General features: G+C 44.2%; 1 protein-coding gene across 1 annotated transcript; it reads left to right on the forward strand.

Annotated features, from left to right (window-relative positions):
• Positions 1 to 1240: 1240 nt before the first annotated feature.
• On the forward strand, positions 1241 to 19236 carry SORD (sorbitol dehydrogenase). The gene is made up of 9 exons (XM_066636236.1): positions 1241 to 1349; positions 4020 to 4053; positions 6458 to 6622; positions 7657 to 7816; positions 10410 to 10528; positions 11124 to 11189; positions 14515 to 14690; positions 17222 to 17343; positions 17453 to 19236. The coding sequence occupies exons 1-9, from the start codon at positions 1272 to 1274 to the stop codon at positions 17616 to 17618; spliced, it is 1086 nt and encodes a 361-aa protein (XP_066492333.1). The 5' UTR covers positions 1241 to 1271; the 3' UTR covers positions 17619 to 19236.
• The last annotated feature ends 3940 nt before the right edge of the window (positions 19237 to 23176 follow it).

A 23176-nucleotide genomic window follows, 5' to 3' on the forward strand; every position in this document is an offset into this window, starting at 1 on the left:
CATCCTCTTGCAAGGACTTCCACAGATAAATGACACACTGGGTCAAGAAATATTTCCTTTGGTGTGTTCGAACTCTGTCCCCTAGTTCTCGTGCTGTGCAAGAAGGAAAAGAGCATCCCTCTATCCATCACCACATCCCGTGGCAAGGGGTTCCACAGACTGGTTACATGTTGGGTAATGAAATATTTTCATTAGAGTGGGTGCCCTGACAGCAAACAAACAAACAGGTACAGATTCAGTGCAGAGAAGAGGTAGGGTCTTACAATCCTATCCACACTCTCCTGGGAGTAAGCCCCAGTGACTATAACTGATCAAATCGCCATCTGATAAAAATACTTCCTCATAATAATAACCAGTTTAAATTATTGAAGCATGGAGACTGGTTGTACATTATATGATGACATTTGCAAGCTGATGCAGCTGGCATTTCATTGTTGAGCATATCCACACATCATAATACTTAATATTTGTACAGTGCTGTCTGAGTGTGCAAAGTTCTTCAGAACAAGCCTGTGAGCTGTTATCTCCATATTGCAAAGAAGTACAATTACTGCAAACAATTGCGTTAGAGGCTAAAGGGAAATGTTTGCCAAAGGCCATCTAGTCAGTTCATGACAAGATTCAAATCAGAGAAGCCTTGATTCACAACTTATCTACTATGCTTTCACAGGCTGCATTCCTATGCACACTTTCCTGGGAGTAAGCCCCATTGACTAAAATGGGACTTACTTCTAAGTAGACATGCATAGGCTTGGACTCTGAGGCCGAAATCCCCTGCACACTCTCATGGGAGTAAGCCCTACTGACTGTCATGGGGCTTACTTCTGAGTAGATGTGCCTAGGGTCAGGCTCTGAGGCTCTGGACTCTGAGGCCGAAATCCTCTCCACACTTTCCTGGGAGTAAGCCCCAGTGGCCATAATGGGACGGACTTCTGAGTAGACATGCATAGGCTGGGGCTCTGAGGCTGCAATCCCTTGCACACTTTCCTGGGAGTAAGCCCCATTGACTATAATGAGACTGACTTCTGAGTAGACATGCCTAGGCTGAGGCTCTTTGTCCCTGTGCAAGCACGTGCATCACTCTCGTTCGGTGCCAAGGGTACCAGGCTCCCGGGGGGGGGGGGCAGGTGGCGGACTTCAGCCTCCGCTCCGTCCAGCGCCAGCCGCCCGTTGCCCCCCGACCATTGGACTCTGGCTGCCCGCCCGCCCGCGGTTAAGTTCCCCTCCGAGGCTGAAGGCGGCAGAGGCGGAGGAGCCGCGGCGTGGCGAGCATGGCGGCGTTGCTGCAGGGAGCAGAGGCCGCTTCCAACCTGTCGGTGGTGGTGCACAAAGCCGGCGAGCTGCGCCTGGTACGACTCGCTGCGCTGGGGGTCTCCCGGCCCGCCTTCTCTCCTGCGGGGGCGCTGGCTGGTCGCTAGGCCAGGGGCGGCCGCGGGAGGAGGCGCCGGGCAGGGGGGAGGCTGCTGGCGGCTTCTTGCAAGGGGAAGGGAGACCTGATCTCGGGGCGCCCTGGCCGTGCGCACCCGCGCGCTCTCGTGCGTCCTGCTCTGGCACCGCGCAGGTGGCAGGTGCGCCCGGGAAGCAGCCAGCTGGACAACACTGGGGCTGGGGGGGGCAGAGACCTTCTGGCCTGCCCCCTCATTCCCTCTGCTGCCCACTGGCACCCTTCAAAGTGTTGCCTCTCTTTAGTTGGGGAAAGAGTTAGGACAGAACAGTGTGGCATTCGTCTGTGGAACTCCTTGCCACAGGATGCGGTGATGGCATCTGGGTTGGAGAGTGAATGGAGGGATGTCCTTTTCCCTCTCACAGGACACCAGGACCAGGGGACATCCACTCAAATTGAGTGTTGGGAGAGTTAGGAAAGATAAAAGAAAATATTTCTTTACCCAGCGTGTCATTGGTCTGTGGAACTCCTCACCACCCAATGTGGCTTTGGTGTCTGGCCTAGATGCCTTGGAAAGGGGACTGGACAGATTTCTGGAGGAAAAGTCCATCACAGGGTACAAGCCATGATACATGCAACCTCCTGGTTTTAGAAGTAGGCTACCTCGGAATGCCAGGTGCAAGAGTCTCTTGTGTGCTCCCTGAGGCATCTGGTGGGCCACCTTGAGATACAGGAAGCTGGACTAGATGGATCTTTGGCCTGATCCAGTGGGGCTTTTCTTATGTTCTTACACTTAGCAGGGAGTGTATAAGTTTTCTTTCTCCCAGCATAGCATCTTTTCCAGTGGCTCTTTGCTAGTGTCTTAGATAGATAGTGCCTTCTTTCTTGTCCCTTTAAAAAAATAGACTGGGAGCTTCTTTGGGGCAGGGAACAATCTTCACAATTTTTTTTCCTCTTCATTTTGCTCTCTAAACCACAGTGGTGGTGGTGATGAAGATTATTATTATTATTATTATTATTATTATTATTATTATTATTATTATTATTATTATTATTATTATTATTGAAAAGTTGAAAAGTGGTATACAAATACTGTTGTTGATAATGATATTGATAATAATAAATTTTTATTATTTATTTATAATAATAATAATTATTATTATTATTATTATTAACAACAGTATTTGTATACCACTTTCCAACAAAAAGTTCACAAAGTGGTATACAAAGAGAATCGAGTAATTAAATGGCTCCCTGTCCCAAAAGGGCTCACAATCTGAAAAGATGGGAGAGAACATCAGCAGACAGCCACTAGAGAAGACACTGCTGGGGTGATGAGGGCCAGTTACTTTCCCTCTGCTAAATAAAAGAGGAGCACCCACTTGAAAAAGTGCCTCTTGCCCAATCAGCAGGGGTATATATGAATGTTCATGATAATAATGACAATCTACTAGGACACTCCCACCCCCCCCTACATATGCGCATTCACCACTATGTGCAGAGGTAGAGAGCCCATCCAAATCCTGCCTGTTTGTTTCTTTTTGCATTTGAATTTAGGGTGCAAAACAGACTGAAAAAGCATGCAGTCCTCTCATGCATGCTTCCCTGGTTGTTAGCCCTTTTTGAATGCAACTTCCAGAAGGGTGGCCTGGTGCAACAGAAACATTAATCTTGTAGCAAGACCAACCCATTTATTTCAGCATAAGCTAAGAATGAGTACCAATGAGCTAAGTACCAATGAGCAGGTTAATAAATAGCAGCCACAGAGGTGATTCTGAGTAGGATTGCAGAGGGAGTAGGTTTAAAGCCCTCCTCCCTGCCTGCTATAGTCCCACTCCAGATGACCCCCAACTAACTGCAAGTTATGAGGAAAAAAGCAAGCCCCAAGTTGTGTATTTCTGCATCTAGTGTGTGCATAACTTGGGGAGTCGGTAAACTGCAGATCTCCTCACAAATAGATAAAATCCTCATTGACCCTTTGTAATAAAGACCTGAGTAAATATTTCAGTTTTCTAGAGACCAGGAGCACTTTTTTAGGAGCAGAAACGGCAGCTGTTAAAAAGAAACAGGAGATGCTGATATGTCACAATAAACGTTTGGGTCATTGAGATTTTGCTATCCCAAAACCCATAATGTGTTTGCTCCCTGGCTAAACATTAACATCTTTCTTTCATGCTGCCTTTCAACACAGCCATGGTACATGTAATGGTTCAAGTGTAATTTTTGTGAAGTTTTAAAACTTGAAACTTGTTCATTGGATTTGCTGATCGTATTTGTTTGGTATTTTGTTTTCCCCAAAATTGATTAAACATTATTTGTCCTACTAAAACTGCTGCACAATCAAAGACAACTTTAAGGACAACAGGAGGCCTTTCGAATAATATCGGCTCAGCAGTTTGGCCGAGTAGGATGGGGGAGTACATAGAAGTAGGATGGAGAAGTAGGAGGAGATTTCTATGGCTAAGTTTTTATTCTTCTACGTGACCAGTTAGGGATGGTTATTCTTTTCACCTGTGAATGTCCCAAATAATATTTGCTATCCCATACAGTTATCTACTTCTGACCTGCCTGTATCCTTGTACTGTCAGCCAAGCTTCCAAGCAAGCTGAATGTGGCCTTTTTTGTTTCTTCACAGGAAAACCGACCTATTCCAGAACCAGGCCCCAATGGTAGGTTAACTGGGCGAGTTGTGGATTTAAAAAAGATGTATATTTATGTAGTGTGAGTGGTTACTGTGTTGGCTGCACAGAAGAAGAGCCAGGCTTCAAACTAGTTCTGATATTATCTATACCTTATCCACTGATCCAGAAACTCGCTCACAACTTCCCTTCCAGCACTGTTGGTCCAGTAACAATTATTTTAATTGTGAACGTTTGAGGTATTTACTGTACTAAGGAAGCCTAAATGCTCAAGGGGAATGGCCTTCCATAGAAAAGCCAGTGCTGATGTTACATTTTGAAAGAGTTCCAGTTTGTTTTTTCCATTTTTAAATTAACATGGGCGGCAGTATACACAAGATTGCAGCAACGATTTATAGGATCGGAGAAAAAAAAAGTGCCTTAGGATTTCTGTAATTAAGAAAGTAGCTGCTTCAGGGCCCGATCTCCAGCTTTCCAGTGCTGGTGCAGCCGCAATGCAGCCTGTGGAAAGGGAACAAATGTTCCCTTACCTGGAGGAGGCCTCTGGGACTGCTCCCATACTGTGGTGTGCAGCACATGCGTTGATGGCACGGCTGCACCAGCGTTGGAAAATTGGATCGGATTTGGCCCTCAGTCTTCTCCATGTTCCTGTTTCAGATGATAAAGCGATCACATACATAGACAATTGCAGGAGCAGGTATTAGCAAGCTCCCTGTAGGACTAGCTCCCTGCAGTAACTTGTGCACTGCCTCTAAGTTACTGGAGTGAGCAATCTGAGTTATATATGCTGTTGTCTTGTAAACCAGGTGAACAGTAGCCATTTGTGAAAGTCTTCATTCAGAATTCTTGAGCTACTGGGAAAGCATATCTGTAGTTATTAATCAGTATGAAGTTCAAAAGTCCACAGTCATTGTGCAGGGAATAAAGGGGGAGCAGGCAGACATGGTCGCAACCAGAAGGTAAAAAGTGGTGGATGTTGGCAAAGGAAGCTTGGCACAAAGATCAGCAGGATTACAAGTAGTGCACAGGGAAATGAGCCCAATTTTCTTAAGACAAAGGGAGGCCAAAGAAAACAGAGAGCCTACTTTGTGCCTTGCACCTGCACAGAAATCTCTGATGGCCTGTGCAGGTGTGAAACAAGGAGGTCCACATAGCACAGATGGTACTGGCACCTGTGCAAGCCAGTAGGTGCAGCTCTCATTCAAGATATATAGTCCTTGGCTCTTTGTTCCCCATGGTCACCCAACCTCCCATCTTAATCAGTGCTCAGCACTTGCAAAATGGGAGGCGTTCTTGCAGTTTTGAAAAAACCTGGACTTGCTTCTTTAATGTTGCAACCTTAGTACAAATATGTTGCAACCTTAGTACACGTTTTCCAGACTCACAAAGAGAGTCTGGTCCAACAAGAAGCTGACGGAACATACCAAGATCCAGGTCTACAGAGCTTGCGTCCTGAGTACACTTCTGTACTGCAGCGAGTCATGGACTCTTCGCTCACAACAGGAGAGGAAACTGAGCGCTTTCCACATGCGCTGCCTCCGACGCATCCTCGGCATCACCTGGCAGGACAAAGTTCCAAACAACACAATCCTGGAACGTGCTGGAATCCCTAGCATGTATTCACTGCTGAAACAGAGACGCCTGCGTTGGCTTGGTTATGTCGTGAGAATGGATGATGGCCGGATCCCAAAGGATCTCCTCTATGGAGAACTCGTGCAAGGAAAGCGCCCTACAGGTAGACCACAGCTGCGATACAAGGACATCTGCAAGAGGGATCTGAAGGCCTTAGGGATGGACCTCAACAAGTGGGAAACCCTGGCCTCTGAGCGGCCCGCTTGGAGGCAGGCTGTGCAGCATGGCCTTTCCCAGTTTGAAGAGACACTTTGCCAACAGTCTGAGGCTAAGAGGCAAAGAAGGAAGGCCCATAGCCAGGGAGACAGACCAGGGACAGACTGCACTTGCTCCCGGTGTGGAAGGGATTGTCACTCCTGGATTGGCCTTTTCAGCCACACTAGACGCTGTGCCAGAACCACCTTTCAGAGCGCGATACCATAGTCTTTCGAGACTGAAGGTTGCCAATACTAGTACAGATATAGTGAGCAGGTGGATTAAAGGGCAGGAGTGACTTAGCAGGTAATATGAAACAGGGAGCATGGAGTTATATTGGCCAAGTTTGCCAGTGCCATTTCAAATCTACCTGCCTTTTATCTTTATCTTTATCTTTAATCTACCTGCCTTTATATCTTACCCCTCAAATAGGAAAAAGCAATGTCAAACATTCCAGGTACTGTCATTTTAATTTAATACAAATTTAGACAAAAAATACTGCTTCTCAAGCCTTCCATGATTTTCTAGGCTTGGTCTTTCTTTGAATTAAAGAAACCCAGTTTTCCATGTAAAGAACTCATTCTCTTGTTTGTCTCTTCTCTGCTAGAAGTGCTTTTGAGGATGCATTCTGTTGGGATTTGTGGTTCTGATGTCCACTATTGGCAGCATGGACGAATTGGAGATTTTGTGGTGAAGAACCCAATGGTGCTGGGCCACGAGGCTTCAGGAACAGTTATCAAAGTGGGGTCCTCTGTAACAAAACTAAAGAAAGGTGAGCAGAGGCTTTCTTGTGATCTTAGACATCCTAACCTCAGTTAGTTTCTATATGTTTAATGCTGTTTGAGTGAACTGTTAGAAGCCTCCCTTAAATGAGGCTCTGCCTGCCATATTGGGACTGAAGGAAGCTTGGTTCTAGACCTGAATATTTTTCTTTCTTTAGTGCCCTGGACGGCTATAAAACAAAGAAGTCCCTGGCTGGATTATTGCCAGCTTCCTTCTTGAACTCACTAAGCTGCTCTTAGCCTGTGGCTGTTCTTTAGCCTCATCCTTCCATCTGCATCTGAATAGTAACAGTGGCCCATCTTACATGACTGTTGTGATTATTGAGTTAATAATTGGAGCTCACCCTCAGATTTAACCACAGTGTGGATGCAGGTATGCTGAATTGTATCATCCCAAAATAAGACTGCCTCTTAGGACCAAAAGAGATGTGACAACAAACACATTATTGTTTAGTTAGGAACTTATTTTTATTTTAAAATAGATCTGTGTGGGGTGTGTGGTTTGGATAAGAACCATGGTACAGTGGTAGGGGATGTTTAATTTTTTTACCTCTGCACCATTTTCGTTTTGCAAATCTCATCCAAAGCTGCTCTTCCAAATGTGCCATTTGCTTTTTGGGGGGGGGGGTATCAATGGAAAAATGGTGTGGGGTAAAGTGTTAAATATTCCCACCTGTGCACCCCCGTCGCTGCCTAGCTTGGACCCCTACACAGCTGCTACTTTGGAGTAAAAATAAGTCCCTGACTGTGTAATCTTAGGGGTGTCTATTCAGAAGTAAGACCTATTGAGTTCAGTGGTACTTACCCCCAGGTAAGTGCATATAGGATTGCAACCTAATTTGATTTCATGTTTAATGTCACATTTTGCTTTGCCCAAATGTGTTTGTGTATACTGTATGTTATATTTTGTGATTTATGGTCTTGGGCCCTAAACTTGATCTTTCTTGGTGTCATACTTGATAGTTCAATGATATTTATAACTGTTTTCCAGTCTCTTATGTTACTGCATCCTTACTTCTCCTAGGCGATAGGGTGGCTATCGAGCCTGGGGTTCCCCGAGAAATAGATGAGTTCTGCAAAATTGGGCGCTACAACCTGTCTCCCACCATCTTCTTCTGTGCAACTCCTCCTGATGATGGGAATCTGTGCCGTTACTACAAGCATGATGCCAACTTTTGCTACAAGTTAGTTGCAGATGTCTGTTGCAGATTTGTATGCGTGTGAATGAAATGGAGCTAGTAAAATGGAATTTCTTGTCTGGATTTATTCAGAGCAAATGGGATTGTAATGGTTGATCTTGCAAATCTATACCTTGCAAGATCATAGCTGGGTCAAGAAATGGGAAGCAAGACCTCAACCAAAAATCGAAACAAGGAAACTTTAGCATCATTTTCACTATTCTTGTGTGCTCTTCCTTTGCTTAATTTAGCTCTTGTAAAAGAGTGGCATTTAATCCTTTATATCAATTGTCATTATCGCCTCTAAACTTTAAGCTGCAGGGGTTGATGTGGTTTAGTCATAGAGCGGTTATTTGGGTTGTTGCAAATTAGGATGGAAGATGAACAATAAAAGAAAAATATAGTTTTTCTCTAATAATTTACCTGTATAAGTTCATCAGGCAAGCTGCATCCATTTTGATCTCCTTAATTCAGGTGGTCTGGTGCAATTGTTTTTCAGTTTCTGAGTAGGAGATAATGGAAATGTGAAATCTACACTGGGCAAGCAAAAAAGGCTCTAAAGTGGGGGAGGGGTTGTAAAACAAATGCCCAGGGTTGCAAGTTTAAAATACAAGGGATCTGGATTGGATTAATGTGTTTAGGATTCTTCTAAAACGTTAGGGTTCTTCCTCATCAAACACAGGTGCTTGAAGGGGTTGTGACAGGCAGATCTAGTAATAGGGTAAAGAATGCAAAGGAGAGGAACTGCAGGTTAAAACGAAGGAAGTAACTGCGTCAGTGGACACAATTACCTTGTGGAATTTTTTTTTCAACAAATCATTCTTAAGAGACTGACATCCCAATCCTATGGGCTCTGGCCGGCTGTGGAACAAGTGTTCCGCTACCAGAGATTGTTGAAAAGCATTCATAAAGTGCTGGCAGCGTGCTGGAACCTTCTCCTCCCTTTTGTCAGCATCTGGCCACTTGCTGGAACAGGTAAGGGAAGGGGCAGTGAAGTCAGAATGGGGCAAGGAGGGGGCGGAACCGAGCTGGGAGAGAGCCGTAGAGAAGGGCCCTAGAGTTTGCAGGTGGGGGAGGATCCAGCAGCGATGGCATACGCCAGATCCTGTCTCCCTTGTTTGCTGACTCCCTGCCCCCATCTCTTTTCAGTCTTGTGCTAGCGAGACCCTATTGTGAGTCAGGAGGCTGATGCGGGGGGATTTAAATCCTCATTCCCTGCTGAAAACTCCTGATCCCGCCTCCCCGCTGGATACAGTGCACCTGTTTTTGGCACAGCTGCACCAGAGAGAAGATAAAGTTGGGCTCTAACTGTATATGTAGGTTCAAAAAAGATTAGTCAACTGGGCAAATTATTCATTCTCATTCATCTCCAGGTGTCACTAATAAACCTTTAATAGCTGGAAATGAATGACGAGATTATGAATCATTGCCTAGCAGTTTCTTGCTTGCTTACACATTGACTAATGTTGAAGGGGGAAAAGGCCTAGATGGATTATTGGCCTGACTTGTGAATTGTGAGGATGGCTGGCTAACAGGGTATGCAGCAAGCAACTTGGTTTGTTGGAATTTACATTAAGAGATCCAGTGACCTCTTTTTGATGCTCAGTGGTTTGCTTATAACCATCAGTTTGGTTATAAGACTAATCAGTTTAAATCTTACTGAAGATCAAAGATTGGGACTTTGACCAGGTCTAAGTAGAAGGTGGAGGATATTTGACATTTAGGAATCCTTCTAACTAATTTTGTTTCTAATGTATTAGAACATAATGTACACCTATTAGTTCAAAAGGCACAATAAAAGCTATAAAAGAAATAGTCCGGGGCAATATCTCATGGATGGGCAGGACTGCAATGATGAAAATGAAGATGATACCTAAATTGATGTATTTGATTTAACTGTTGCCCCTTGTAGTTCCCTGGAAAACTTTGACTCTATACAAGCTTGTATTGATAAATTCTTCTGAAATTGTATGCCAACTAGGGCAAAAACTAAAATGATGCCGCAAGATAGGGTAGTGTTGGGGTTTGGAAGTTCGACTAGACCTGGAAGATCCAGGTTCAAATCCCCCCTCAGCCATGAAGCTTCTTGGGTGACCTTGGGCCAGTCACTTTCTCTCAGCCTCACCTACCTCACAGGGTTGTTGTAGGGACAAAAGGAGGGGAGCAGCTGTGGACACCACCCTGAACTCTTTGGAGGAAGGGTGGTATAAAAATGTGAATTAATGAATGAATATTACAGTATACTTGAGGGCTATTCCTGATAAGAATATGTAAAGCAGATACTTTGTCCATTTCCAGAACAGCTTACTCCAAACAATGATTTTGGATTATGATTTTGGAAACGATGGTTTGAACAAACCATAGGTTGCCTAATTTGGATGAATCAGGAATTGGGGAAAGGAGTTGGAATGTGGAGGAGGGAAAGATGGGGGTGACCATTCATGGACTCCATTCATGACAGCTAATCCTTGCCCTAACCATTATGTGTGAATTGGGCGCAGGGATTCATGTTTTAGAATGTTGTTTTTGGAGATGGAAAGTTTTATTTTTCATGCTAGTTGCCTTTTTGTGAAAGGCGTCTCTGTATGTCTTGTTGCAGGCTTCCTGATAATGTCACTTTTGAGGAAGGCGCTTTAGTTGAACCTCTTTCCGTGGGAATCCATGCTTGCAGAAGGGCTGGAGTGACTCTGGGAAGCAAAGTGTTCATTTGTGGTGCTGGTATGGGACAATAGTTGGTTTTTCTTTTGCTTTGCTTTTCCAAATGTGATATGCACCACCACCTGTGGTGGGTGGCAGTGTTGAATGATATTTAGATGCCACCAAAGTCAGTCTCTTTGTGACAAGTAATCCTTGTTCAAGATAATACATTTGAAATCAAGTGTTGTGCAGTTTACTGCTATTATATTTGCAGATCTCCACATTTTCCTTCCCAGTGGGTTTTGGTAGAAGGGTTGTGGAAGCACAACATAAGGAAATTTTGTGGTAAGTAGTACCAAATCATGCAGTTGAAACCAGGGTCACTTGCCATGTGAAGGTTGTTTTTGGTGGAGTTCCCATAAAGAATGTAACGGCTACATTGGACCCACGAGAAAATGCATTAGCACAGATAATTTTTTGTGGGCTATACTATCATAATGTTATACTGCCAGTTTATAATCAGTTCTACTCATAAATGAATTTTTTTTACATTGATTATAATTTACTAGTAACAACCCCAGCAAATTTCTTCAGTGGTGGACTAGACCTCCATTCTCCTCCGTACTTGATATACCATCTCCTGACTTTATTTTATCTTTGTTTGTTCTTCTTTTAGGACCTATTGGGCTTGTGACCTTGCTTATTGCTAAGGTAATGGGGGCTGCACAAGTGGTGATAAGTGGTAAGATAAGTTTCCAACAACTCAATCTCCCTTACATCTAACTAGTGGCAGTTTGATTTCCCAAGTATATGTGGGATTAAGTGCTGGTTTATCAGGAGTAAGTAATAAGTTGCTGCAAGGTAGGGATGGTTTACAGTATGCTTAATTACTCTAGAAATTTTGTCCCAACTCCCAGGACCTCTGGAAAAAGAGAGACTGAACAAAGCAGTGGTGATGGTGCAAGAATTTTCACTCATGCAGTCATCAGAATGTGTCAAACCAATGGCTAATCCTGTCTACACATAATGAATTCAACTCATGGAGTAATAATTAGAAATTATAACCAGACTGTGACAATTTGCCCTTCTCAGGATCTCTGCAGATTGTTCTGTCCCAGTCATCTAGGTTGCTGAAGACTGCTGCCTAGTGCAGACCCTGGTGTCAATGGGAGAACAATTACATTTGACTCAAATCTCTTGATTTTGAGAGCAGGCAGCTTGGTGGTCCACTAAATTGATGTTTTTGTTGAAGTTTAAACCACAGTGTGTTTTGTGGCACCCTGAAGTCTAACTAGAGTTAGTTCATATGCATAAGTTCCCATGGACTAGAACAGGGGTGTCAAACACAAGGCCCTCAGAAGCAATTTATCTGACCTCCACTATAACTGGGCTCTCCCAGCATTGTAATTGGGCTCACTCATATCTTAAAATTATGAACAAGATTCGCACATTTTCTCTTCTGTCATTTGCAGCTCATGAGTTTCTATGTGAGAACAAAGTGCTTATTTCTGGCCATCATCTGCTTAATGATGTCACTTCCTGGTTAATGATGTCACTTCTGGCCCTCAGCAGGCACCATGAATGCTAACTTTGGCCCACTATATAAAACGAGTTTGAAATCCCTGAATTAGAGCATGCTTACATACACATGATTATGGGGTCTGTATTTCTATGCAAAGCCCAAATGCGTACAAAAACCAGTGTGGAGTAGTATACCATATGTTGGAGTGGGACCGTAGAGCACTTAGTTCACATCCCCTGCTTAGCCAGGTGGTTTCCCCTAAGTGGTTTTCAGCCAGTCAAGCTTAATCTGCTCATGGGATTTTGGCAAGGATAAGGTAGGGGAGGGAATCATGTATGTTGCACTGAGCTTGAAGGGATGGTGCCTTATATATGCAGTAAATAGTAGGAACAGTGACCATTCACAACAGCATTGGTAATAATGCATTCTTTCGAACATTGTTAATTTCACCTCTGGGCATTGTGCTATTATCAGAGCACGATCACCCTACATTTATGCTTCAGTTGTATCATTAAGGAGGCAGGTGTTTTCAGTGTAGATATCATTGATCTTTGGCAAATATAGTAGCACCTAATAAAGCCTTAGAAATAGAAATCTGCTTTGCATTGAGCATAAATGCTTATAGTTTTATGTGCTCACAAACAGCACCATTTTTAGACAAACTCATTTAAAGCTTTTCCTGGAAAGTAATGATTATAAGGCTTCACAGTTAAACCCAGTGAAGGATTTGTGGGTAAATATTTCTTGCTTGTTGCTGATAATGAAAATATTCTTTGGAAATGGCTAACCTAGGTACAATGCTCAGTGTAAACCATCATCTTAGAGTTAATATCAAAGCAAGAACTATCCAGAGAAGAGTCTTGTGGCTCCTTATAGAATGAGTGCTCATGAATTGGAGCCCACTTCAGCAGATTCATGAAGCGTTATCTTTGGTTAGCAAATAGTAATGTTTTCCCTTGGCAAAGAGCAGCAGTTTTCAAACACTCAGAGAGTTTGAGCCTCAGTAAGTGTGTGCGGGGGTGGAGGGAAGGCAGCGACGCAATCTGCTGAATTGTGCAGCTTTGGAGGGTTGCAGGGGCTTACTGCAACTTACCAGAGCCTGCAGCAGCCTCCCGGGGGTTCAGGGACTCTGCAGCATGGAGAGCCCTGCAGAGGCTGGTGCAGGAGCTCCTTGCACCCCTGGGAGGCCTGCTGCAGGCTCTGGTAAGTGGCAGTAAGCCCCTGCAACCCTTCAAAGCTGCGCAATCCAGAAAATTGCATCACTACTTCCCCACCCCTCCCTACTCCTTAAGGGGGCAGAGGCCAGGGCTCTCTGGTTGGGGTGTTGCAATGCCCCACTCTGAGAACTACTGGAGAAAAAAAATTTAAGAGGTAGGTTCAAAGGGCCATAAAATGCAAGAAATTATTATTATTATTATTAACAGTATTTATATACCGCTTTTCAACTAAAAGTTCACAAAGCGGTCCACAGAGAAAAATCAAACAACAAAATGGCTCCCTGTCCCAAAAGGGCTCACAATCTAAAAAGATGCAAATGAATACCAGCAGACAGCCACTAGAACAGACAGTGCTGGGGTGAGGTGGGCCAGTTACTCTCTCCCTGCTAAAAAAAAGGAGCACCCACTTGAAAAAGTGCCTCTTACCCAATTAGCAGGGGTAAATTACAGTGAGGGGTAAGTTACAGTAGACATGTGCCATTTTTATGCAATCCTCAAATGCACACAGGGGAAGATCAGTTTATCAGCAGATTCAACAAACATCTAACAGAGTGGGGTCTAGTCACTGAGAGCTTAAGCCCTCCACCCCAAAAGTGTTCCTTTTTAAGAGCCAAGCTAGATGTAAAATGTGTCTTCATCTAATTAGGGGCTTAAAAAGCTCCAAAGGAACACTAACATGGAACTCTGATCTAGATTGAGTTTGTAGTGTGGACTTAGGGGGGTATTTAACCCATTTCAGCCCAGCCCACAATGTGTACACATTTGACCCCTGTTGCATATATGCAACATTGGGCAGAAATGTATTAAACTGTTAAATATTCCATACCTCTCTGCTGTATTTCTAGACTGCTTAAGCAAATGAACCTCTGACAAGATGAAATTATGTTTAAATAATAATAATAATAATAATAATAATAATACAGGTATTTATATACCGCCTTTCTTGGTCTTTATTCAAGACTTTATTCAAGGCGGTTTACATAGGCAGGCTAATATAAATCCCCGGAGGGATTTTTACAATTGAAAGAAGGCTCTGTCTTTCAAGAGTCACAACAAATTCAGATGTTTTGTTCTGATCTGGCCTCCATCCTCCCATGTTCAGAGCAGATGGAAATAGCTCGGCTCAGCTTGTCAGCTGCTTCAAGGTCACACGGTGCCGGCGGCCTCAAACTGGCAACCTTGTGGATGTTATCTTCAGGCAAATGGAGGCTCTACCCTCTAGACCAGACCTCCTGCCAATCTAGTTTGACCTGAATTTTAAACCAATCTAGTTTGACCTGAATCCTGATGATTCTGTTGTTTTTGTTGTTCATATTTTTCTTTCTAAGATTTATCTGCCCCTCGACTTGAAAAGGCTAAGGAACTTGGGGCTGATTTCACTATCCAGATAAGGAGTGAGAAACCTGAGGAGGTGGCCCATATAGTGAAAAATACACTTGGCTGCATGCCTGAAATTACTGTGGAGTGCACTGGAGTTGAAGCCTCTATCCACACGGGAATATATGTAAGTGACTCTTAGCCCCTGCATAAAACTGAGCTAATCTTTATAAACTCTCTGCAGAGGTAACTGTGGCTGGAGCAAATGAGACATGAAACTGCTACTCATCATTTTTGTGGTGAGCTCTTTCCAGCTTTAAAACATGCTTACGGTTTATAACCTGCAAAGCATAAGGTAAGTAGCATCTCTGAAATGAAGATCTGACAAATGTTTCCCAACCACAAGTGTTTTTCAGGATCCTTCCTGCTCTCTTCTCTCTCTTTTTTTTTTTTTTGCCTACCAGAAGTGTTCAATAATCTAAGCTGACTCACGTTCAGGTTAAATTTGCTTAAAATTTGTCACAAATTGAAATTGAGAAAAAAATTCTGAGAAGAGGCACTCGCCAAAGATTGCAAGGAAGTGATCATTTTTTAAATTCACGAATCTCCTTCTGTTTTCTGGTAAAGACAAAAAAGTTTTGAAGTCGAGCCTGAGTACAAGAACCTAGCCATTAGTTTACTAAAGCCTATCACTGGTTAAAATGTTTAAGGGGCCAATCTTATCCAACTTTCTAGCAGTGCAGCCCCGAGATAAGGGTACAAATATTCCCATGCTTTGAGGAGGCCTCTGGGACTGTCCCTCTGCCACAGGATGCAGTGCATGCCCCATTGGCACAGCTGCACTGGCCCTGGAAAATTGAATAGGATTGGGCCCACAGTGTATGCTGCATGCTGTGGTGGTGGGGGCAGTCGTGGAGGCCCCCCAAGGTAAGGGAATGTTTGTTCCTTGCCCTGGGGCTGCATTGCAGCTGCATTGGCGCTGGAAAGTCAGATAGGATTGGGCCCTAAGCCAAAGAGGGGGGGAGAGGTCCTGGTCGGACTCTGGTTTTCTGTATATAATATTTCACACCGAAGGAAACTCTAAATTGATAGCATTTAGTTTTTGAATTTTGACCTTCTGTTGTGGATAATCTGGGTTGAAAGTGGGATGTAAATTGTTTGATTTTTTTAAAAAATTTGATTTATATCCTGCTGTATCCCACTGACTCAGAGCAGCTTGCGGAGTCTTTGTTCTGCATGTGAATAGTCCTATCTCCAAGGGGCTCACAACCTAAATTTTTTTTTTAAGTATTATCGAAGAACACCAACTGCCAAACTATTTATTATTTTATAAATTATGGATTATTTCAAATAGTTTGAAATAACATCCATAAAGGTAATCTAAGGCATCAAAAGAAAATAAATAGGTGGGAGGCATGCCCACAATGTTAAAACAAACAGTGCTGTGTTGTTGTTTTTTTTTCTGTGAAGGGGACGATAGTGGCAGAAGCTGCTTTGGTGGGGTGTGGAAGGTCCGTTTTACCAGTGACATAACAGTAGGTTGGCGAGGGCTGGAACTCATGAACACAGCCATTTTTATTGTGAATGCAGACAAGACTCCTGCATAATTCAGCTGATAGAAGAGAAGAGGGTCGCTTTTCCTTCCCAAAGTTCAGCACTCTCACTTAAGGTACAGTCCTAACCAACTTCCCAGCACCAAGGTAAGGGCAGTGCAACTCTAAGGTAAGGGAACAAACATTGCCTTACCTTGTGGAGGCCTCTGTGACTGCCGCACAACTGTGGGATACAGCACATGCCCCACTGGCACAGCTATGCCAATGCTGGAAAGTGGGTTAGAATTGTGCCTTAGTCTATGATTGCATCAGTGCTTGAATTATGGAAGCAAGGAATGAATGAATTCTAGAAGCATCCTTCCTGATTCACCCCCAGGTTTTGCCCAGTCATGCCCTCCCAGAAGTCTTCTGAAAATCATAGTTAATTTTGGGGCTGACACTAAAGATAAGAGGGCCAGGCATGCGCTGCCCCCGACGCATCCTCGGCATCACCTGGCAGGACAAAGTTCCAAACAACACAGTCCTGGAACGTGCTGGAATCCCTATCATGTATTCACTGCTGAAACAGAGACGCCTGCGTTGGCTCGGTCATGTCGTGAGAATGGATGATGGCCGGATCCCAAAGGATCTCCTCTATGGAGAACTCGTGCAAGGAAAGCGCCCTACAGGTAGACCACAGCTGCGATACAAGGACATCTGCAAGAGGGATCTGAAGGCCTTAGGGATGGACCTCAACAAGTGGGAAACCCTGGCCTCTGAGCGGCCCGCTTGGAGGCAGGCTGTGCAGCATGGCCTTTCCCAGTTTGAAGAGACACTTGGCCAACAGTCTGAGGCTAAGAGGCAAAGAAGGAAGGCCCATAGCCATGGAGACAGACCAGGGACAGACTGCACTTGCTCCCGGTGTGGAAGGGATTGTCACTCCCGGATTGGCCTTTTCAGCCACACTAGACGCTGTGCCAGAACCACCTTTCAGAGCGCGATACCATAGTCTTTCGAGACTGAAGGTTGCCAATATCTCTTTTCACAGAAACTTGTTTGCTTAAGCTAAGCTACCCCTGTGCTGGTATTTGCCTCTGTATGCAAGTATGAACCCTGGTCAGAAAAAACTCCTCGCTCCTCATTCTTATTGAAGGTGTGCCTTTATTTTGGTCTCCTTTCTCTTTAGGCAACTCGTTCTGGAGGGACTATGGTTTTGGTGGGGCTTGGGTCTGAGATGGTCACCTTGCCAATTGTGAATGCAGCCGTGCGGGAGGTGGATATCAAAGGGATATTTCGATATTGCAACACGTGAGTATTTGCCGGAGATCCAGATGTACGAACTCTCTGTCTGCATCACAGCATATTGCTCCGAACGAGGGACTTCTGCAAATCTTTCATCATTTCTATTCTCTTGCAGGTGGCCCATGGCCATTGCCATGCTTGCATCAAAGAAAGTGAATGTCCAGCCATTGGTGACGCATCGCTTTCCTTTGGAAAAGGCACTGGAGGCATTTGAGACAACCAGAAAGGGTGTGGGGATAAAAGTTATGCTGAAGTGCGATCCCAAAGACCAAGATCCTTGAGAAAGAAATCAGAACTTTCCCTGCCCTCACTAGCAAAGGCATGTGAGGCAAACACCTGTTGTTCAGATCATTTTGCAGTGCAGAGCTATGCCTTACTCGTAAGTAAACCTTCTTAATTACAGTGTGACAATCAGAAAGCCCAATTCTAAGCTTCCTGGTGCCCAGAGGAACACCAAAATGGTCACTGCTGTATCCTACGGGTGCCAGGAAGCTGCTGGAGGTCTCCTTGGAGGAAGGGGATGTTAGTTCCCTTCCCACGAGTAAGGACACAGGCCCCGCAATGGGGCTTCTCAAGTTTGCGCTGGCTGTTTTGCTGGCGCACACTTGAGAACCTCTATGTCAGTCTTTGCAACCCAAGATGGAGGATAGGATCTACCTTCTACCGATCCTCCCTCCCTCCTGAGCCAGTTCCTCCCCCCACCCTGGAATGCCTCCTCTTGCTTCAAAAGCCACACTGCATGTTGGTCTCACTCACCTCCAGCTGGTGTCCTTCTGGCACTGCGCCAGCGCCACCTAGTGCTGACCTGGCACTCCCTCCTCCCACTGTGCCATAAAAGTGCTTTACAGCAAGTTTACGACACCTAATGCCAGCGCTGGAGCTCAGCACTGGTGCTAATGACTCATAGGACTGGGCCTTTACTCTCAGTAAACATGTTTAGGATTGTAGCCTTATTTAAATAAAACTCCCTCAGATATGGAACATTGTCTAGGAAGTAAATGTTAAGGAGACCTACCTTGTATCTCAGCTTCTTGAATGCAGAACAGTAACTGGGCAAAGTATTGCAGTTTGCAATATTGCAAATTATTGCAGAAATAGCTTTTATGCAGCAGTTATAGTGCACAGTGCTATCCATGCTTACTCGGGTAAGAAGTCCCGGTGCATTTAGTGGGATTCGCTCCCACTTAAGCATGTGTAGGACTGCAGCCTTAAACAGAACAGTAGCAGTCACCTGATGCTCCTTTTTCAGGGCTGTATTATGATGGGCTGCAGGTGTGGGGCTGCCCATGTGAGTGCTTCCCCATACAACAAGCTACTGGACATACAAAACTAATACATTAAGGTGGGTTGTATCTTAGCTTCATCCCCAACATGCTAGTTTTGTAGGAATGAGAGGTTTTTATTGGGGGGGGAGGTGACACGCCAATACACAGCCCCACCTGTAGTCCAAAGTAGATCAGTGCAAGAAAACGTGCCCCATGTGACTGCTTTGCCATATCAAAACTCCTCATGTGTTTCTGCTGTTGGGCCCATCTAGGTTCTATGCACCCAATAATCATCATCTCCCAGCAGCTAGCACAGATCCTGGAGCCTCTTCACACAGAAAGCACTTGTAGGCTGTCAACATGTGGCAGTTGTATTTGCTGGATTTTCCGACTGTGTGCATGTGTGATGAGTTTAGGGTGATGTGCTTTTTTATGTATCAAAGCTCATCCTGTGTAAGAAATACCTATTATGTGGAGGGTCACTGCTGTATCCTGCGGGTGCCAGGAAGTGGACTAGCAAAGGCATCTTCCAGTCCATGGTTGAGTTCTCCTTTCATGGCTGAAAAAAAGACTGTCCCTGAATATACCTATTTTTGTAACTGATGACGTTCATAAGGTATAATAATAATAATAATAATAATAACAACTAGGTATTTATATACCGCCTTTCTGGTCATCGGATTACTCCTCTGACTTTATTCAAGGCGGTTTACATAGGCAGGCATTTCTAAATCCCTCAAGGGGATTTTTACAATCATAGAGGTTCTCTCTTTCAAGAACTAACAACATTTCAGGGCAGGAGGTCTGGTCTAGAGGGTAGAGCCTCCATTTGCCTCAAGATAATATCCACAAGGTCGCCAGTTTGAGGCCACTGGCACCGTGCGACCTTGAAGCAGCTGACAAGCTGAGCCGAGTTATTCCATCTGCTCTGAGCGAGGGAGGATGGAGGCCAGAATGTGCAACCGGATCAGAAAGAAACATCTGAATGTTGTGGTTCTTGGAAGATAGAACCTTCTTTCAATTGTAAAAATCCCTACGGGGATTTAAATAGCCTGCCTATGTAAACCGACTTGAATAAAGACCAAGAAAGGCGGTATATAAATACCTGTATTATTATTATCATTATTATTTCAGAATGGATCTTCCTGGTTTGGTCTCACTGTGTACGTGACCTGTGTGCATACCTTAGATTGTTCACAGTGCCAGCCCAGATGGTTATTTCTCTGGAATTTCAACCACTAATTACTGTTCATTTTGGAATGCTGGGACTATACTGTCCTGTCCTCGACTGCTTCCTTATGAAGAAATAGGGACTGTGTTTGGTGTCATTTCTTGTGTGCCCAAGTCCCCTGCGAACATAGCTATCCAGTACTACTACACAAATATTCTGCTCTTGAAACACAGGCAGAGAACTTAAGTCCTTGTGTTTGCAGAAGGACTTGCATCAAGTGCTCTAATCTACTGAGAGCCACTTCCTCCTTAATATTACAGCCCTGAAGGAGGTGTAGGTCATGCTTCAACAAGCAGCAAGGTTAAAGGCTGGATTGTGATGTTACCGTGCTAAGTGCCTGATTTACACCCCAAAACTCCTGTGTCTTCAGCAAAGGTCTGAAACCACTAAAAATACATTTCACTCACTTGTGTCACTGAAACAGATTGTCTTCCACTCCCCTAATTCTGTCTAGACGCAGCGAGAGAGCTTTCAAAAGGAAACTTCTTCAGTCAGGGTCTGTTGGAAGGGACTGCAGTACCACACAACTTTGTGGCTTTAAATAATAATTTTTAGAAAATGTCATTTTGTTTTTAAGCTCAGGGCAAAATGGAAATATTGTAGTTGTATTGCATAGTTGTCTGTTGCAAGTAAATGTCTTTTACTGTTGTTGAGAACAAAGACCTGGGGAATTAGAAGATGGTAGCTACTGGGAACAAGTAGGGCTGCAGTATTTTGTTAGATTAATAGATCAAAGCTCTTTTAAATTGACTCAAATGTTATCCCTGGTTGATTGGCCATTTTAAAAGTTACATATGTTTAATATAAGCACTCATAAAAACTGCACATGACAGGCGCTACCTGCCCCAGAAGAGGCATTCCCCCTTCCCTTTCACACAGCAGGGAATGCCTCTTCTAAGATATATGCAAGAACAGAAAACTTCCGCTATTTTTCCAAAATTGTTGTTTTAATCTATTGATTATATCTGCATATGAATAAAACTCAAATGACATGTGACACTGCTGTTTGGGATCTGTCTTGTGCATCAGCTGTGCAAGCCTGTGAGTTAGTTTTGAACTATGGCACAGAGGTAGAGAGTATTTGATCCTCTACCTCCATATGGTTTTCCTGCCGAAAATTGCACCCCCAGAGCAACTGTTTAACTCCTAAAATTCTGATGTAGCACTTCGGAGAGAGACACAAGTGTTATCGGCCTCTGCTTCTTGAAAACAGAGTGTGACAGGTTGCACATGCACCCAAGGGGCTCTTGTGAGACATCCTCCTTTCCAGTAAGGTGGGTGCTAATGGCAGGAAGGGATAACACCCTGATCTCCGTAAAGAGCTAGCTGACATACCCCTTGCTGCTCTTGGACCCTCCCAGGTCTGCTGAGAAGCCCCCTTTTGCTTCCATGCCTCGGACTGGTGCATTGGGATGGCTCCGGTAGACCCACTTGTTTCCCCAGAATTTCCCCAGGAAAGGAACCTCAGACAGAAACCAAAAATTGGTAGCACTGTTCCTGAAACCGCTTACTGTTTGGAGAAGTAGGGAGTGCCCAACTGCAGACAGACAGGCAGAATGATGAATACCAGAAACAATTCTTGAAGCCAGTTGTCAACATTAGTATATATGTAGGGTTGGCATGAAAGCTTGAAAAAAAAAAATTCATTTGAAACACATTTCAGGATTTGGTCCAGGGAGAAACATCTGAAAATTTTGAAGGGAACCAAACAGTTTCTATAAGACAATTCTCAGGGGGATTCTGTGCACCCCTAGAAAAGGATAGCCCCAAAGATAAGCTAAGGATCTAGTTACATGTATGCTTAATTGTGCAATTAGACCAGAGTATTAGGTGTTCCCTTTCATGCTCAACATCATGTTCCCTTTCTGCTGCTGCTCATGGACTGCTCAGGTACAGTGGCATACCTAGGGCATTTGACATCTGGGCTGGGCCACTCAAAGCCACAAGTAGACCTGGTGCCTGCCTTGAGATCCTCAGGGGGAGGCCAGGTCTACCAGCCACTTGAAGTGAAGGGTAGGCCTGATCTTTGCTTTGGGATTCCCCTGGGGGAGGCCAGGTGTACTGGCTGCTCAATGGCACATTTGACACCTAGAGCAGACCGCCCCCTGCCTTGCCTTTGGTATGCTACTTCTCAGGTATCTGCTGGAGTTGTATGCTTTCCCAGGGAAAGGGTTAGTAGGTGCTTGAGTGGCAACTTGTGGTAGTGCTCAAGTGAATGGCTCGCAGAAGAAAGGAGAAAGGTTGGAAACAGAAGGGAGCAGTCTGTTACCTCCCTTGGGTAGTGAAGGGAAGGCGGAGCTTGACTGCAGTTGGTCCCTGCACACGTAGTCAATTGGAGAAGAGTAACTTCTCCAACACACCAAATTCAGTCACTTACAAGCTCTTGCTGTATTTTATCTTTCTTGTCAGTCAGGAACCTGCCACCTTTCTTCCCCACCCCAGTCCTTTATTTCCATGATGCTCCCCAGAAAGGTTGGAACCTCTCCTACATTACTCTGCCACCGCCTCCTCTTCATCCTCCTCTTCCAACAGTCCAATTATGACATGAGAACAGAAATCAAAACAATCTTTATGGCACTTCTGCAATGCACTCCTACATTGACAGATAAGGTGTGTCATCCTATTTCCATCACTTGAATTGCATGACTTCTTAAAAAAAAAATTGTGGTACCTTAAAGACTAACAAACATATTGTACCATAAGTTTTGTGGGCCAGAGGGGAGCATTTTGTCAGGCTCATGTAGTGGTTACCATTTGTGTATATACCACTGGTGTGTATCAAGGTGTGTATACTGAACTTTGCGCCTTTGTTTGCGAAGGGACCAGAGCATGGATGATTGTCAAAGCATAACCTTTTTTTAGCTTGCAAATTTATTTTGGCCAGCAGAAAACATAAATAGCTAACTATATGACACATGTGAATGCATGTAGCAGAAATAAAAGAAAAATAAACATAAGAATTTCAATGGATGACGTGCAAGATTGAATAGAATTGGACGATGGGTGACTTTTATGAATATGTATAGAATTGAAATAATGGTGCGTGGAACTTCATGTCTGCAGTGTCTTCACCATTCACTCCCATGGAGGACGATGTATATTCACATCCACTCTTTTCTCTCTGGTGGAATCGGTGTGGCTGCACATCTAACCCCACACAGATCTTTTATATGGGACTAATTTGCACATTGCTTTGCTTTGCTTGTTTAGAGTGCAAAATAACATTGTTGAGATTTTGGTGAGCAAGTTTTGCCAGAACCAGATTGGGGTAGAAAGGTGTGCTTTTCTGGTTGGGATTGGGCATAGTCCTTTACAAAATCCAAGAGTAGAGGCTCCTGCCCCA

Source organism: Tiliqua scincoides, chromosome 8 (genome assembly GCF_035046505.1).
Source record: "Tiliqua scincoides isolate rTilSci1 chromosome 8, rTilSci1.hap2, whole genome shotgun sequence".
Taxonomy (NCBI): domain Eukaryota; kingdom Metazoa; phylum Chordata; class Lepidosauria; order Squamata; family Scincidae; genus Tiliqua; species Tiliqua scincoides.